Source organism: Ammospiza nelsoni, chromosome 15 (genome assembly GCF_027579445.1).
Source record: "Ammospiza nelsoni isolate bAmmNel1 chromosome 15, bAmmNel1.pri, whole genome shotgun sequence".
NCBI classification, from domain to species: Eukaryota; Metazoa; Chordata; class Aves; order Passeriformes; family Passerellidae; genus Ammospiza; species Ammospiza nelsoni.
The window spans coordinates 8327303-8346605 of record NC_080647.1 but is presented as its reverse complement, the minus strand read 5'-3'; the positions used below and the strand labels follow the sequence as shown (position 1 = coordinate 8346605).

Here is a 19303-nt window from a genome sequence, read left to right as displayed (position 1 = left end):
AAATAACATGGAAATACCATATACAGCCAGTTGTCCCTTAGTTGTGGGAATAGTTCAGGATTCCCTTCAAAAGGACTTGAAAATAGTCCAGTATTTAGTGTCTGAAGTCTACACAGTCTATAATATAACTGTTCTGAAAGATAAATAACTTGTCAGAAACCACAGAATAAAGTCAGACCATGCTTTTGGTGGCAAGAAGTAGTGAATTGAGATAAAAGTAAATATTATGATGACTTTTCCTCATGATTTTTTTAAAGGAGGCTGCCTTTAATTAAGACATGCAAGAAACTAATTTTAGGGGGGGATGGGTTTGATACTGATACATCACTTAATTATGAGAAACTTCTAAAATGTAGCTGTCTCTCATTGGGTATTTATGAGACTTTTGCTATTTTAGAGGCCATTTTCCTCTGAAATATGTGCAATATGTTGTGGCAAGGTCCTTCTACATTATTTTACATTAGAAACTATAAATATTATTATTTGCTATTTTTCAGTCACTCTTATAGCACAGAGACCAGATTCAACTTCTTTTCTAGTGTTGGATATGCTGCTTCCCTATTTATCTCATGAGGACCACTTGAGGAAGGAATTAATCAGATGCCAAGGCTAAGTAGAGTAGAGCAAGAAAAATTAACATCCTGGGTTTTCCTCCTTGTCTCCACTTTGGAGTGGAAATAAGGAGACCTCAAAAGCCCCAGCTTTTCCCATAAGGAAAGCCTCTTTTTCCATAAGGAATCTCCTAGAGTCCTTATGTCTGTACTCTAGGAGAATTCATGGGGCAGCAAGACAAATAATGGACATGCAAAAGCTGATCAGTTTTGCCTTTCAATCTGGGTTTTGTGGGTTAGCTTAATACCCTGCTATTCCCCCCACCAAAGTGAGCACAACTCTGTGCTCCTGTGTGGGCTGCAAGGCTCAGCATTTTCTTTCCTTCCAAGCTGGCAGTTTTGCCATCATCTCCATTTCCTAGCAAAAAAGATTCAGTACAATTTAAAAAAATAAAATCCCCTCAAAAGGGATTTTAACCAAGTCTGTTCTCCATTTGCCTAGATTTATCCCCCAGAGGATGCAGGCTTTATCATGCAGTGTAGTAAAAGTCCCATGAATTCCCTGTGTTCTCAGAGAGATTAAATAGCTATTATAATAGACTTTTTCCATCTATTAGTCCATGACTTCTTGCCAGACAGACATCAGAGATACTGTAAACTGGGAATAGCTTGACATCTGATGTTAATTATTGAAATAGAAGGCATGGTGAGGCAAAAATAACCCCCAAAGATATGCAGCTAATTTGCTTTTTATCTTGAAAGTGACACAAATGACATATGAGTAATTTTTTTCTGACCTAAGTTTTAGAACAATAAATATCACAAGAACTTTGTCCCAGCTGTGTGAGTCTGGCAACTTCTCACTGTGTTTGTCACAGCAGCAAATATCTTCATGACGTCTTATCTGAACCAATACAGGCTGTGAGAATCAAATTGTCATCCTCTGTCTTTTATGGCTAAGTAATATGCCAGGTGGTGTTAGGAGCAATATTACTTTCTGAGGACATTTCAGGATAAAAAGCAATGCTGTTCAAGTTAGTCCCTTGCATCAGATGGAGCTCTGGACTGGTATCCAAGGGTTTTATCCCATTTTGTCATTGGTTTGCTGAATGACCTTGAACGTGCTGCTTCTCTTTGCTAGCCGGTTTCCCCAACTGTAAAAGATGGATCATTGTGTCTGGATACATTTGTGAAGTTCTTTGACTTCTTGTGCTGTTTCCTAACAAAAGCATCTGAGTAGGAAATTTTAGCTAACACTAGGTCCCATTAAATTATAATGTGAGCTCTACAAATATGTGAGAACCCCATTAGCAGCCGTGCCAAACAAATTGGCTCTTTGCAGCCTGATGTGTGCTCCTGGCTTCTTGTGTTGCCTTGGGTTTCCTGCAAGCCCAACTCATTTTCCTAGCTTGGCAGCTCACATCAGCTTGTCCACAGGCTTCACAAATAGAAAACCAAAGCTGCCTAATTTGGAGGGGAAGGCACCAGATCCTGCCCAATCTGTCCTCACATGCTGCATACAGCATTTGATGCACTCTGGCAGTGCAGAAGTTTCAAACTCTACCAGCTCATTAAAAGTTGGTTACTCCTCTGTGTAAAATCACTACATAGTTCTTCTGTAGGAGGTTTACATGTGTAGCCTCAAATGCATTCTGGATTTCAGATGGTTATTTCAGATGAGCAGTAGATGGAGTAAATGAGTAAAATTAAATAATAGGCAATGGGCAAAATTATTAGGAATTTTTAATGTTATGGTGGTTGTAATTGGAAGCTGCAAAATTTTTTGTGGAATTGTACAGTGGATTAGAGAAAATACAGCTTGGAAAGATCATAACCTTTTTGCCTTTCCTTGCTAATTTTAGATTTGATCTACAAAATAGAACTTGCTGGAGGACTGGGAGCCATCCTTCTTCTGCTTATTTTGCTCGTGACCATCTATAAGTGCTACAACATAGAGTTAATGCTGTTCTACAGACAGAACTTTGGAGGAGATGAAGCAGCTGATGGTAAGCAGTTGCACAGTAAACTCAATATATGCAATGGAAATATTTCAGAGACCCAAAGTGGTGAGATTGAAATGAATCCTAAAAGACACCTGCTGCTAGTTTAAACTACTAAGCACCCAACAGTGTAAAGCCCTAAGACTTGCTCCCAAAGCCCCCTAAGATCAATGAGTCTTTCCACAGGAATGTCACTGGGCTCTGCCACGAGCCAAAGGGAGCCAGGAGAATTGTTCATGAGTCTGCTACAGAGGCTCACATGTCATTTGTGAACTCTTCACCTTCATGTGTCCAGTGCCACATGTGCCCAGGGTCCCCTCTCCTGAGATGCATGTTGTAAACCTGAGCAGCCTTTCACCAGGTGTCCTTCATGAAGCATTTTCATTGAATTGCCACCAGGCTTCCAGTGACCTCCTCTGACCAGTGAGAGGTGATTGTTCTAAGGCTGACTGGTTACCTCAGCTCATTGGGAGACTGTAAACAACCTGGTGGGAATGTGCAGCTTGCCTGGGGTGTATCTTTAGGAATAAAATAGACTATTTTCCATTTTTCTTCCCCCACCTTCCCTCTCACTAGCATATATTCTATTGGTGCCTAAAACTAAACTTGTATTTTTAAATTGAAGTTTTAATTCTGAATATAGAACATTCCTTCTTCTATGAAGCTGGAGTAAGCCCATTAAACTAAATTCCAATCTTTAAATCCTCTTACTATGTTCTTAACACTTATTTTATAATTCATATGCTATTAATATTCATCTAAGTAGTATCTGCTAAAGAGAGAAAGTGCAGTATTCAAGTCCAGGTGTTTGCCACAACCCACTGCAGCACTTAGCAGTCACACAGGCTCTGGAATGGTACATCCAGAAACTCAAATGTATTTGAAAAGAGAGCAGGGGACACATTTTCCATAGTGCCAAAACAATGTGCAGTTGCATAGACATGTTACCTCCTGCAATTGGCATTTCTGTTATCACAGTGATAAATGTTTCTGTTTCACAAAGGGTAGATATGGTGTGAAAAGGTTCCACTATGATGAAATCCATAGGAGTCCTGGAGAATGGATGGAATGACATCTAAGGAATTTTAGAAAGAGGAGGGATCATTCTCGTGGGTCCCTTCCAGCTCAGAATACTTTGTGATTCCGTGATAAATAGCAGGAATAGAGATCAGGAAACTTGCTCTTTCTCAATCCTCATGTATGACTGGGAAAAAAAAAAATTTATGCTTTCCATACTCTACAATACTGCACAATATTTATAATGGTACCTAGGACAAAGGGAAGGGTGAGATTATGTGGTTTGAGAAGTACTTTACCTGAAACACCCTGGGATTATGCCAACATAATATCCCTGCTTCACACCAACCAAAAGTGGTAACTTCCTCCAGCCTGCTTCTGTTAGCGTTCAGAAACACATAATCACAGGGGATTATATGTGGTGCTTTTTATTAAGAGCTCTGGGAATCGGGGTATATTCAACCCAAATCTGACTCCGACCATACATCCGAAATGATCATGTTTTATACTCAATCGTTACATAACTTTCATGTTTAATAATTAAACTTATATTGTTCTATTGTATACATGAATTTAGCCCCTCTCTGAATTTCCAGCATAGTTTCTCACTATTCTTCTTATGGTTATATAATAATTACATTTAATTACTAAACAATCATCACATCTAACAATTATATAATTTATCATACTGCTTACGCAGGTGCAGTTGATCTGGGAAAGCACAAAGCCTAACATTTTAGATTCTATCTTTAATTTTTTCCAGGGTTCCACTATCACTTCAGTTTGTTTATCCTGTGTTTTCAGCATGAAACTGCTGCATTTTTACTCATATGAAAAAATACTTGGTTCAATCATTTTTTAATTTATGAAACAATATTATTTTCTGGTTCTTTAGAGGAAGCCTCATGAGTATGTAGGGGCTTTTGTGTGCCTATAAATTTTGAAAATGACCTTTTCTTTTTCCAGTACATAATTGTAGACTTTTCACAGCCTTGTGTCTTGTTCTGATCCTGCAGGATGAAAGATGGAGGCAGAATGTTACAGAAGTCAAAGCATATATGGGGATGTTTGTTTCTTCTCATGTAGGGGGAGGATACAGAGCTGCCATGAGCACTCAGCTGTATGGATGCAATCACAGGGTCATTTTCCACTTGTATGTGTATTTCTTTAAAAAAGAAGATTTGGAACTCAACAGATCTGCTTTATTCCTATTTCTAAAAATACCCCACGTAAGCAATGCTGGACACACTCACTTCCTGTGTTGTGTGTAGCATTGCTTTTAGAGAAAATGACCCGGAGGATTAAAGGATGCATTTAGGAAACGGCTGCAAACAGTACTGCTCCCAGAGCCCCCAGAGGCAGCAGTGGGTGAGTGTGGGCAGCTGCTCCTTCTCTGCCCTGGAACACAGAGCTTGTGGGCAGCCAGCCGGGGCTGAGGAGCTGCACCACCACTGCCCGAGCTGCCAGCAGCCCGAGGGAGCTGCTCCTGTCAGCATCCTGCTGGCTGGCCCTGTGGCCAGGGGCTCAGGGACCCTGGTGCTCTGCACCCGGGGATGTCGGGGCTCTGCAGCTCCCACACTGTGCAGGGATGCTGCCTCCACAATCACTGGCATCTCTTAAAAGGTTTTGGCAGGATTCCTTATGGACAGGGAGGCAGGTTTTGGATAGGCCTCCAAAGCTGGCTGGCCTGTTGACTTCAGAGGAATGTCAGCAAGCCAGGTGGACATCTTCCATTGTCCCCTACAGCCATGGTGGCACTAGGCAAATTGCCTTTTACAAATATGTAATTATTCACATGCTTTGACTACAGCTCTGGCCCTCATGGGTCTGGCTATGTGTCAGGAATTATAACTAACCATCAGTTCAAGGTCATAAAGAGATATATTTTATTATGATTAGGTATTTGTTCTTTTTATCAGAATATATTGAGGAATTTTAACTGCTTTAATTATCTTTCATGTGCACTATTCTTTACAGATAATTGGTACTCAGAAACCCTCCATTCATGCAGTTTTCTTCTCACAACATTAACTATTTGAGTTTTCGTTTTCTGTAAATAATGGCAGCTGGGCTCTTCCCTAGAGGCTGAATTGCTGAAGGTTGACTTTTTCAATATACTGTTTTCCATTACTGCAGAGGAATACAAAGAGAAATGTCACTAAGACAGTCTGATCCCAGCATGGGTCCCCAGCTCTGTGGTGGCACCACTTCTGTTCCTGGCACACTCATGAGCCCTTAGCTCCATGTTTCAGAAGCAGAGCTGGAGACAAGCCCCAGTGCTGGGCAGGAGGAGGAGGAAGGAGGGGAGGAGAAGGAATGTTGCCCTTAATGGGAGTTATTTGTCTCTCTTATAATGTGATCCCCAAGTTTTTCAAATCTTGTGGATCAAGTGGATTGTGATCCAAAATTATGATATTTAATTTTAAAATGATGGGATTTTCTGGAAAAAAAATGCTTTGAACTGTTTGTATTTGGCATTGTTTTCTGAATAGTCAGTATTTATTTGAATTAATCATGTCTTTTCTCACAATTACTTATGGAAGGAAATTTTCCTTGCTCAAAACTTTCCAGGCTCAAAACTTTTCCAAGCTGAAAACTTTAACATACTCCTAGAACTCTTGAGGAATAGAGGTTGAAAAAATTGCATTACAAATATGTAAAGGCTTAAAGTAAAAGTTTCCACTTTAGTATTTGTATGAAAATTTTGCCCATGATGTTTTCAGCTGTGGCACATGTCTGACCACATGGAGCAGAGTTACTGCTCAGCATGCAAAAGAAAACTGAAAGGATCCATGTGATTTCTGCCTGGAAGCCAGATTATATGTTCCTGTGAAAAGTCCCCATTTTTTGGGAAATGCTTGGTGGTTTCAAGGAATAATACAATTTCCCAGTACTCTCCTGTGTTCCTTATAGTGTTCTTGCAAACAGCAGGCTGAACATGATTTATTTTCTTACAGACAACAAAGAATATGATGCTTATCTTTCCTACACCAAAGTGGATCCTGATGCGTTAGATCGTGATAATAATGAAGAAGAGCAGTTTGCACTTGAAATTCTGCCAGATGTTCTAGAAAAGCACTATGGATATAAACTCTTCATTCCTGATAGGGACCTGATCCCTAGTGGAAGTAAGTATTTCTGACCTTTCAGTTTAATTTCTGTCTGATGTGTCACAAAGGCCTGGACTGTGTGATAAGTACTAGATATGGAAAACCTTGGGAATGTTTGCAAAGATTGGAAAAGTTTCCTCAGCACTGCAAATCTGAATTCTCTGTTAGAGCTTGTTCCTGCACCACTGAAATCAGAGGGAATTTCCATTGAAATCAATTTGCCATTGATTGGCAAATCATTGATTGGCAATCAATTTGCCAACCTTCCTACAGGGAAGGCTGCAGCACTGCAAGCACTACCAAGTCCAAAATGTCTACATGAAACACAGGTAACTAAGCAGAAAACTTTCTAAAAGATTTTACCATCTCTGTTACATGATTGAAAATGGGATTATTTGTTTTTTTCAGTGAGTAGTTGTTTTCTCTGCAGCAGCTTTACTAGTAAAAGTCGTCTTTTCTATTGTCTTTTGGGGTTTTCCTTAACTTGGGAGTCTCATAAGCAGCACCTTTGGATGTCTCTAGCAAAGGTCAGTGCTTTCCTAGTGGTAGTTATGGCATTTCTTCTACCAGACTCATTTTTCAGCAAATCAAAAAGACCACAAATCATATCCAGTGTGCTGATGAATTTTGAATGCACAGTATGTTTGCTTTAATACTACATTTATTTGAAGTGCTACCCTTGTGAAAAATCAGCCTTATTTTTTTTCACAAATTCCATCTCCAAATCACTTTCATAAAAACAATAGAAGAGAACATGAACTTCTCTCTGTATGTGCTACTGTGTAGGAAATGTGAACAAGACAACAAAGCAATGGCTGTAGTGGAGCAGATGTTTCCAAACATGGAATGGCTCGAGCATAGCTGCATTACAACCTGCCTGCCAAAAGACTTGGAACTGCTGCCTCACTGTGCCAAGTGCCTGACCCAGGAGTCAGAGCCTGCTTCTTCTCTGACCTTGGAGAGCACTGGAAACAGAGCTCTGAACCCTTTAGCACTGGGAAAGAGGACTCAGAGCCTCACCAGAGATCATGAAAAACCTGTGCAGGGGCTTGAATTTATCACGTGCATTTTCAGCTCTTAGTTTAGAGCTGATTCACTTTTTCTTTTTGCCCCTGCAAGGTGTAAGTTCTTCTCCCATAGTGAGAAATTACAGAAAGAAGACTTGGCTTATAGCTTTCTTATTTCTTACAGTACAAGCAAATTATACCAAATTTTTAGATATTATTAAGGGGAAATACATCTTTCTGTGGTAAAAAACTAGTTGTTGTAACTAGTTGTTTCATATCCAACAATATAGCAGAGTTACACATAGCAATTCTGCAAGTGAACTAAGAAGTTTAAAGTTAACTCTTCAATAATAACTATGCTGAAACACACATTAATCTGAAATGAAATTCTTTTTTCCAATTGTTGTTCCAGCCAGCATGGTATTTTATTTTTGTCTATTTTTGTCAGCAAGGCACTCAGCAAACACTTGCCATCACTTTGGGTATTCATTAAACCTCTCCTGAAAATGTAGGGTACCTGAAAATGTCAGTTCTCATTTATGAACATTCACAGATTTAATCCTTCTTCTTTCCTCTCAAACTCACTTCTTCAGTGTTATGAAAAGGCCTGATTCTAACACATGGAGCTTCAAGAACGCCTAATCAGACATAATGACGAGGCAGAATATAATGTGGAGCTGAAATGAGTGTGATTTGCATGCTTTGGCTTTGAAAAAGATATGGGGGAAAGCACTTATTTCAAGAGGGGCTAGAGGGAGGGTGAGGGGATGGGGAAGGAGGGAAGACTCGGCCTCCTGCATTTGTGAGCTCTCTCTGTGCCCGGGAGTAGTGGAATGTGCCTGTGTTCTGCTGAATCCTCACCACTCTCACCAGGAGTTGCAGTGCTTAGTGAGGACAGTGTGATGTGGAATGGGCCTGCTGGAAACTTCAGAGGAAAACATAGCATGGTTTAGAGTGACTGTCTCAAAAAGTGGCAGATGTGACAAAATATATTACTGTCCAGGGTAGATTTCTGTAGAAAAATGGGGAGTTGATCACAGCTATTGTTTTATTTTAAGAAATATCTCTTCTCACATGTTTCACCTCCTCATCTTTCAGGGTAAATTACTTTCATCAATGTAATCGTTTCCCACTCTCTGCTCTAATGTGTGTCCCTCTGTATCCTGTGTACCTTGGCGTGTCCCCCTCAGTGCAGCCAGGAGCTGTGTACGGCTGGTGCCTGCTGCAATCCCTGCAGTTGTGAGGAGCTGCCACGGGAGGGTGTGCACCATTCGCTTCCTTCTTGGCATGCAGCAGCTCCTACAGCTGCTCCCTGCGTTTGAGAGCAGGCAAAAAATAGATTTGTCAAATACTATTTCATTAATTTTCTTGCGCAGTTCTGCAAACAGCCTAAAAAGCTGACTTGGGGAAAATTCAGGGACGAGTTTGATTGTGTTTTTGTCCAGCTGGCTCATTGCTAACCTCTGGAGGAAAGCTGTGATGGGCTCTGCATGTCCCTGTGCAGCACAGGGAGAGATTACAGAGAGATTACAGCCAGATGTGCTGTAGTTGGGACATGTCCAAGCTCTGCTTTCAGCTCTGCGTCTGGGTCAGGGATGTCCATGGACTGCTGCTGTCCCCAGGAGGACAGAGGTGCTGGCTGTGGGGACTGAGGCCACCTCTTCACCATGGGGAAGCAGATCCCGGGGTTCAGGTCAGATGGGTCATGTTTTGCAGTAGGTGTTGGTTCTGAGCCCTGCTGGGAGACAAATTTGATCCCAGTAGAGCATTTTGTGCCAGTGGGAAGGAGAAGCACCATGAAGGATGTCCCATGAAGGATGCCAATGGCCTCAGCAATGCCTGTCACACATGGCCAGCAGGGACCTTTGTGATGCTCTGGTGCTGCCTGAGAGCAGCGTGGATGGATCCCTGAGCTGGCAAGATGGAAGAGAATCCCACAGAGCTGTGGGAGGCAAGACTGGTGACCCAGCAGGGAGACATGGCAATGGAGACCAAGTTTGTAACCCAGTAACTGAGTTGCATGTTATGGGAAGTACTGTAGCAGCTATTCTTTCTTAAAGAATACTCTTTGTTCTTAGCAGAATGAGTGTTCTTCATTCTGTCAAAGCTGACAGCACACACACCTCCCTGCCAGGTAACTTAGGTGTAATTGGACAAGTTACCCTGCATAAGGAGACTGGGATCCCTGAGATGCACATGCACTTCTTACTGAATTCCTGAGTAGTTCTCATTATTTTCACTCTATTCATTTTCAGGGCTCTTTTTACAAACCTTTTCCCACAACAAACATTCAAACTCTGTAAGATTTTTAATTCAGGGTTAGGAGACCTGAGGAGATTGAGTAGTTGGTGGGGGTTAACAGCACAAGTTATGTTTTCACTTGAGCCATTTTTTGTCTTGCCAAGGATGATGTCTGCAGTGAAAAATATCTGTTTGCATGTCACTCTTCTAAAATCAGGACTACATCAGAGGAAGGTACTTCTTTCCATGGTTTTCTGCAAATTATTTTAAAACCTGAAAATGAAGAGGTAAAAATTGTCAAGTTAGACTTTTAATACCAGCAATACATATCTATTAGAGCATCATCTAGGTGTTCTCTAAGCATATGTGCATTTGGTCTTGACAGGATTGAAAAAACACCAACAATTCACTCCAACTCATCAGGGTATGATGATTAGGCAGTGAAAAAAATGGTGATGGAATAAAAATATTTGTTTACCTGAAAAATGAGAAGTTCTCAGCACAAGGGGAGAGTTTTAACGTCATGTGATGAAAAGCACGCGACAGTCAATATTGTAGTTCTGGAACTTTGTAGTTTTGTCTGCCCATCTGTGTGGGTTTTGCCTGGGGAATTCCAGCTTCCTGGGCTCCTGCCTGAAGAAAACCTGGTTGGATCATGTGTCTGGATTTTTCAAGGAGCCTTTGTTACCTATAGGATACCATTTCTTTGGTATCCAGCTCCACAAACTCCTTTCAGGAGTGCCTGGTTGTCTGCTCTGTATGAATCTTGCTTTTAATGTCAGGCATGGGTAAGGGTAGCAGGGATACACACAGATGTCAGCTGAAAGAGGAATAAATACGAACAAAAGGCAGAAGGGCTGCCTGTCCTATAGTGCGCTAATCTGCATTATTTGTTTCTTTATGTTAAACTCATCAGCTGTCCCTCAGCTTATCCTGGGATTGGGCTCTGTCTGGGAAGGGGCCATTACTCTGCTTTGTGTTTCAGTTGTTCTGGTCCAAGCTAAGAGAAGCAAAATATATTTAATAAACAGGAAAAGCAAGACAAAAAATCATTGGTGTTATAATAAAGTAATCAGACTCAGGGTTTGGGAACTATTCAACTAGGAAACCAGGATTGAATTACTCTTCTATAAATAACTTTCTCAAGTGATGGTCACACTGCCAAACACAGAAAGGCTGGTTATTTTCAGAGTGCCAGGAACCAACCACATGGGTTTGATGGTAGATACTCTTTGATTCTCATAGTGCTGCCCAAAAATATCCATATGATTTTCTCCCTCAACTCCTGAAAATCATCTGAATCTGGTTAGTCAGTCATTTCTTTGTGTAAGCAACTCTGTGCCCATAGTGTTCATTAATTTCCTCGCTCCTAGTCTGCTTGCATATTAGCATATTAGATTTCCTTCCAGCCTGTGGTTAATGTAGCTCATTAAGGATTCCATAGGCAGTTCCACATTATTTAATTGCAAATGGGATGCATTTCTCAAAAATCTCTTCTTTAGTGCTTCAAACTCCAGTTCAGCATTGTTGCATGTAGACAGTGTTTGGTGAGCACATACTTGCTGTCAAGACAATTTTGCTTGCCATTTTCTGGAAAGACTAAAACAATGTTTGGGTATAACACTTCTTGCTGTCCATTCCTCCTTGGGCATTGCATTGAACTTGATGCAAGTAAGTTACTGATAAAGCCACTCACAATGTAAATTTTATTTAATATTTTTTAACTATAGGAATTGCTAACATTTTGGAAAGAGTTTTGTACCATACTGCAAAACGGTGTTTCAAGGAGGGGAAAAAATGATCAAAATTTAAAATGTGGTTTTTTCAGTAAAAACAAGTGGGTCTGATCTAACAGTGACATCTTAGTTTTACATTCTAATTTATGATAAAATACAATCCCTGGGACTTAAAAGTGAATAATTCCATACTGGCTTCACCAAGACAATGGTTTTTTTCTCCTCTTTCAATGAAATATCATTGAAGTTGACACCTCCTGCAACAAAAGTGAAGTTACAGTGAAATTATATTTATCTGATGGAAATATGTTGCTCTGGAGCTTTACAGTTGATACTGGTTGGTGACAGTATTCCTGAAGTCCCTATTCAGTTTTTTCTTGCAAATGAAACTGAGCCATTCCTGACAATAATTTCTTAGCTTGCTGGAAAGGTGAAAGCAACACTTTCTCCATCCCACATTGCAATATAGATTCCGTGGATTTAGTACTTTCTAATGGAGTGAACACTTGAGACAGACAACTGAACCTACAGGATTTTGGGAAGTCTCCAATTCTAAAGTAAAAGGAGAGCAGATGATTTAGCAACTCAGAGGTTTATGCAATCAGAGTGGTACCACTGGGAAAAATAAAGCTGGAAGTTCCAGGGACAGGAATCTGTCTCCCCATGCTTTTCTTCACAGAAATGTTCAAGTGGTGCAAATTTGACATATTGTAGAGTGCACCCAGAGGAGCCACAGGCTCCAGGAAGATTGTCACCTGCCTTCAGTAGTAGTCCCAAGCTGGAGTTAGTGGGAGTACTAAGTACTTCTGGACCAGATGGCTGGAAATTCAGGGTTCCAGTTTCTTGTAGCTCAGTGTACTTTACCCTCAGTGCACCAACCAGTCCCCTGTTCATTGGCCATGTCCACCAGTGACCAGTTCCCAACGTGGAATTTGAGGGATCGCCTCAAGACTCTTTGTGAAGGCATTCATTACTGGGCTGAGGACAGAGCGCTGACGTAGCAATACCCAGTAAGGAAGGTGGGCATCCAAAAGAGATGTGAGAAGCACAGGGGAGAGAAATGTCCACCCAAGAAAATAGGGAATTTCTCCCATCTTCTTTCCACCCTGTTTGCCCAAGGCAAAGGCTGACAACTCTTTGATTGCTATGGTGTGATGGATTATTGCTGGGGTGTCACTACTGAAATGATTGGTGCTGGATATTTGAAGAGATGAAAGTGGAGTGATTTTTTGGTTTGTTTTGTTGGTTTATGTTTTTTCTCAATTGGATGCATTTGGATATGCATGGCCATGCTCAGCACTACCCTGGACATATGGTACTGCCCAGTATTGTGTCCTGCAGGGAATTGTCTTGTGCATAGCAGTGTTCTGAGTGTTTGGAGGAGGGATGAATATGTCTCAGGAAAGATGCATGATAGTTTGTTGTTTTACTGTATCTTGCAGATTCAACCTCTAATGATGAAGCTTCCCACCTAAATTCTTTCTTTTTGGGAGCAGAAAGAAAGGAAGAAAATGAAGAGTCTGAGCTGTTGATACATTGGGATAATATCTTTCCATTGTATTGAACATTTCTACCTTTCCTTAAGTTTTGTTTCACCAGTTCTGCTTATCATTTTCTCATTGTTGCTGATTCTCTCCCCGCTCCACTGCCTCTCCCATGGATTTTAATGTTGAAATTTTTTTCATTAATGAGTAACTATTTTACACAGAACAATGGGGGGGGGGTCCTCATAAAGTATTTCAAGAAACAAAAAACAAAACCAACTGTAAATGCTGCATGATTAAAAAGTCATAAACCATTAACTAAAAGTCAGGATTGTTGCATAGACATTTGTAATGTATGTGTATGTCTTTAAATTTTTGTGTGTCTGTGGGATGTTTGCAATTGCCTCTTTTTTCCATTTGTGAAAGAAATTCTTCTTGCTGCTAAGTGGTGAAATAAAACATTGGTAAAGGCAGATTTGATGCTAACTATGCCTTCAGTCTCATGAAAATAAGCTATTTTAGAATGTTCCTGTTGGCCTATTTTGTAGCAATTTACTTTACTGGAAGTGGTGTGAATAAGCATGCTGTGGTATGGTGCCTGGGACTATAAAATGAGTCTTGCAGTAACAGATGTTGATTAATGATGTTATTTGTAATTATTGTTCTTGCTAGAGGGCAGATGTGTAAGAGAGGTCCTGCCCTGTGCTGAGTAAAGATCTGTTCTGTGCAGCTCTTGTGTCCAAGTCTTCATTTCTAACACGTGCTTCTCCTTTGTGGTCAGGCAGCACATTCCCAGCAGCATGGTCAAGAGGTTCATGTAGTTTAAAAACACAAAGATATCCTGTCTCAAAGCTTGCAGTTGTAATGCTGTGCAACCAATGAACATTTTCTGCCCTTAGCGGTTTTGTTCAAGGGATTTAATTTTTCTGGTCTTGACCTAAAACCCATTGAAGTTTGTTGAATGAAGTCTGTTCATTTTAATGGGTTTTTGATCAGGTCTGTAAGTAGATCTCTTTCCCATCCTGTTCCATGGCAGACCAGTGTATTTGGCTTCTCTTCCCTACCATCCCTGGGATAAGTGAAACTCAGGGATCAAAGTCCAATTTCACAAACATTTTGAAGTTCAGTAAACTGGCATCATGGAGCTGCTGATGGGACTGGAATTTCTGCTTACACTGATCATTTGCAACTACTTGGCATGCATGAATAAAAGAATTCTACTATTTTCTTTGTCACTGATGTCTCAACAAATAAATACTTCCAATATGTTTAAATTTTCCATTTGTTCCTGTCACTTGTGAAGTCTCTGTTAATACCTTGGGGTACATAGAAGCACAGGTTTGTGATACTAACACAGACCACTGAGCCACAAAGAATGTTCTTATGCTATTGTGGTCAATACCTAAAGAAGAAAAAGCTCCCATGATGCTTCTATGCAATAGCACAAGTTCTGCATGTGATGAGGGTTCATTTCTTTTGAGCTTTTGCAAGTTATGGTTCATACACCCTGCAGCACCCTCATGTCTTTGCATCTGGAACACGGGAACCAGTCCCCAGAGCCTGCTTCCCTCAGCACAGTGTTAATCATAACCAATGTTAATGTTAGAATTTACACAAACATTGCATTGATTTCGACCTATATTTTTTTCACTAAGTGAACTGTGTGTTTTTATTCACTAATGCACCTACATAGCAAGAGTGTTATGTAAATGTCATCCTGCTGCAATGAACAGGGAAAAACAGTAAAGGATGGAGGGTGTTATTAAGGAGTTTCCTATGTGTACTCCATAAATAGAAATATTTTGTGATACACAATCCTATTTTTGTTGGAGTATATTGAAATGCCCATTATTTTATATGGTGTGGATCAGTTAAATGCAGGATTTTGTTATACTTGATTGCAAGCCTGATGTTTTAATACAATAGACTTCTTTATTCTTTACTCTTTCTCTTTTTCTATAATTTGTAGCCTACATTGAAGATCTCACAAGATGTGTTGAGCAAAGCAGAAGACTCATTATCGTGTTAACTCCAGACTATGTTCTCAGGAGAGGATGGAGTATTTTTGAGATGGAAAACAGACTCCATAACATGCTAGTCAGTGGAGAAATCAAAGTTATTTTGATTGAGTGTACTGAATTAAAAGGGAAGGTGAATTATCACGAAGTGGAATCATTAAAGCACACCATCAAACTTCTCTCAGTGGTCAAGTGGAAAGGACCAAAAAGCAGCAAACTGAACTCTAAGTTTTGGAAGCGCCTAGTCTTTGAAATGCCAGGGAAGAAAAAGGAGGTGGTGTCTCGGCATCAGGTGCTGGATTCTGCAGAGCAGGGCCTCTTTGGAGACCTGCAGACTGTGCCCTCCCTCGCCGTCACGGGCACCTCTGCCACGCTGGTGGAGTCGCGGGCGGGCCTGGGCGGTTTCCAGCAGGCAGACTCCGCGCACAGCCGGCACTTCTGCCGCGGCTACGAGTGCGACGTGTCGGCGGCCACGCTGCCCCTGGCCTCCATCAGCAACCACCACACGTACTGTAACATCCCCCTGGCGCTCCTCAACGGACAGCTACCTCTCAACAACGCCGTCAAGGACCCCCAGGAGTTCCACAGGAACAGCCCCTTGCTACCTTTGTCGGCCAAGGAGCTCAGCTTCACCAGTGATATCTGGTAGAACGTCAGGGCTCTTTGGAGATGCTTCATGGCCACCATGAAGAGACGCCCGTAAAGAACTTTGCCCTACCCGCACGGGGTGAGAAAACCTATTCAAAGCAGCAGCACACTTGTTTGCTTTTCTACTTGAACTGTCTTGTTTACATTTACAAATTATTGACAAAGGGGGCATTCTTTTGTAACTCAGTAATGTCCTTCCTGTCTTTTAGTGTACAGTTTTATTGCTTCTTAAAAAGGAGGAGGGAGAGAAAAACGCATCCCATCACTTCAGAGTAGGTTTACAATCTGGGACGGAGAAAAGGTCACTGTGTATGATCTCCAACATCCATACATATTTAGGTAACAGTATTTGGAATACACAGAAGTTGTTGGGTTTTTCATACAGACTACAGTACAGTTTGAAATTCTAATCATGCTACAAAAATTAGTTTCTCCTGCACAGACCACAAGGGGTGAATCATCTTGAAAAGGAAGGAGAAGGAAACCTTCCTGATAACATTGTCTTGCAAATACTTCTAAGAAGATGCCCAGCTGAAACAGTGCAGACAAAGCTTTATCAATAAAGTGCATAGTAACAGTTACAAAATAAATCACCTGCTCCCATCAGCATCTCTTCATTTTATTATTGAGGTATGTTCTATTCCTAGTCAATGGTTAGCAATGTGGTTTTATTAAACAACTTACTAGAATACTGGAAGATGTTTAAGAGGATTTTAAACAATTTTTCTCTAAACTATAGATCGTTTCACAATTTTTTGCAGATTTTTAATGACTTTTTCCAAACAGTTTAAGTATAAACTTAGCTGTCGATTGGCCAATTCATTAATCTGAAATTTCTTAAGAGCTAAGATTTGTAGTAAAGTAATTTTATGTAGGATATTTTTTCCAAAACCACTAGTTACAATTTGAAATTAACCTTTTTTTGTGAGAACATCAGCAATAGAAAACTACAGCAATATTCAGAGATTAAGTGCTGAATTATTCAGGTTTACTAGTAAGTCTGACTTCTGTTGCAGTGATAATCACCTGAAACAGTTTTCTCTCTTCTTTATCTACCTGCCAATTTATTTACCTTTTAAATATGGCAGAAGCAGGAATATTTCTACTCTCTGTGTAACTGGTGAAAAGTAATATTTTTCAGCAACTGGCAAGGTCTTGCATTTCACACTTGTGTGAGTGATCCCATCAGTCAAATAGGATCCTGTCATTTAGCCTTCCTGCTGCTGGTGGATGAGAATTGTTCCACAGGCGCTCAGCATCAGGGATTGCTGCTCTGTGAGTACCAGGGTGTTTCATGGAGATTTCCACACTCAGCTGGGTAAGGGTTGCAGAGTCAACCTATGGAGACAATTGTATTAAAAGAAAAAGCTCTAAAATAATGAAGGCAAAAGCCAGTTTTGCAGGTTTTGGCATGGCTCTAATGAAAACACAGCAGACATGAGAGCTTTGTCTCAATAACATCTGCTGGAGCAAGTTCCCAAAAATATTTTTAAGGCAGGCAACCTTGCCTGTGCTTCAGTATATCTTTAGCATTTTTCTCTTTGATTGCATGAAAAAAGTTAGCACTCTGCACTCAGCTGCCTGTGGTTTCATCAGCAAACAAATTCAGTAAATCCTTGACATTTTGCAGTGGTTCCTAAATTGTACCCTCCAGTCAAATGGAAACAAACACTGACCTAAGACTTAAAAGTATCCAGAATTGGCCCAAGGGCCGTGAAAATTATCTCAAATGTGCAATAATTCATAGAGGTCAGTATTTTTCCATTGCTTCTTTCCCCAGTTCTTTATTCTGTGCCCTCCTTCACTAGTCATTGTCTGTAAGACTTTTAATTAGGTTCAAATAATACATGTTTCTCTCATTTTTTCTAATATTATTATGCATTTGACACTAACACCGAAAGTGGAAATCTAGAAAAGATATTAATTTATTACACAGTATAGAACTATAACTTGCTCTTTTGTGAAGTTAAGTTCCAAACATAGGTGTTTAATAGATGTATTTTTCTACTGAGAAAGAAAGCGATTTTACCTCCATTATAAATATATGTATTTCAACTTCCTCCCAAAAATTTACAAAATTTGCACTGTTTTATAAGTGTTACAGACTGTGTTTACACTGGCTATGTTCTTTAATGCAAAGTGTAATTTTAAAAAATGGAAAAAAATCCTAAATGAAAACCCTGCATGAAAAGAGCTGCATATGTTTAAATGAAAAGCTGTACTTTTCATTATTTTCCTTCCCACATTACTCTAGAATCTGATTAATTCACATAGAATGTTCAGTGAGATTTTAAACCTGCTAGTTCTGTATTAAGCATGCAAACTCAAAAAAAAAAAAAAAGAAAGAAAAGAAAAAAACATATGCAGGTTGGTCTGCTTCTTTTATTTACGAGAATTTAATATTGGTAGCAAATTCATTTACCCAATGATAATATGTCTCAGAGCAGTAGTTATCCTAAAGCAAAATGCAATCATGTTTGTATTGAGGAAACATGAAAAGAACAGGTTTTCAGTCCTTTTGCAAAAGCACACTGAGTGTCTGTGTATCAATATCTTTAGTTATAGATGCCAAGTCACAATCTGCTTTAAGATTTCTGAGTGTATGTTGAGTACTACAACAATATATTCATCAATCAGACCTGCCTGTACCCCTGTGCTTTTAGTGTGGGGATGGGACTGAGCTCGGGGGCCTCTTGTTGACTCAGTTTGTGTGACACCAGTACAGAATCGTGGAATTGTTTAGGTTGGGGAAGATCTCTAAAATGATCAGCTGTTAACCCAGCTCTGCCAAGCCCACCACTGGCCCAAGTCCCCAAGTGCCACAGTTTTTATACACCTCCAGGGATGGTGTCTCCACCACTTACCTGGGCAGCCTGTGCCAGTGCTTGACAGCCCTTTCAGTGAATGTTTTTTCCCTAATCCAATCTAAACCTCCCATGGCACAGTTCAAGGCCATTTCTTTGTGTCCTGTTGTTTGTTACTTGGGGGAAGAGACTGAGCCACACCTGAGCTACACCTTCCTTTCATGGAGTTGTAGACAGGAGGTTTAAGACCCCCTCTGAGCCTCCTTTTCACCAAGCTAAGCCCCCCAGCTCCCTCAGCTGCTCCTCCTCAGATTTATGCTCCAGACCTTTCCACAGCTCTGTGTCCTGCTCTGGACATGCTCCAGCCCCTCTCTGACATGCAAGAGTCCAAGTGTTTCCATAGGGAGCACTTAAGGGTCTAGAAAATCACTGTCAGTGAAATGTGTCCCTCTGTGGGACGTGGGTGGCACAGGAGCCATGAGCTTGTCCCACTGTGGGAATCAATCACCTCCATAGCAGCTCTCCAGTGGGGCAGCAGTGACAGCTGGGTCAGGCCTCGGTGGCAAAAATGTCCCAGCTCAATCATAGGAAATTCATCAGCTGAAATAGAAGGGCATAAGGGCATTTTGTGTTCCCCTGCCTCACCAAAGCCATGGTGGCTTTATCAGCTGGATTTATCAGGGGGGA

The 19303-nt window shown here is 40.6% G+C and overlaps 1 protein-coding gene across 4 annotated transcripts in view; it reads left to right on the top strand.

Annotated features, from left to right (window-relative positions):
* IL1RAPL2 (interleukin 1 receptor accessory protein like 2) overlaps window positions 1-17300 on the top strand; it is a 333678-nt gene extending 316378 nt beyond the window's left edge. For all 4 annotated transcript variants that reach the window (XM_059482910.1, XM_059482908.1, XM_059482909.1 and 1 more), the window contains 3 exons: window positions 2414-2557; window positions 6526-6696; window positions 15116-17300. In XM_059482910.1, the coding sequence (XP_059338893.1) occupies window positions 2414-2557; window positions 6526-6696; window positions 15116-15813 (1013 nt within the window). In that variant the 3' untranslated portion in view covers window positions 15814-17300. The remainder of the gene's footprint in view (window positions 1-2413; window positions 2558-6525; window positions 6697-15115) is intronic.
* Window positions 17301-19303: the final 2003 nt, after the last annotated feature.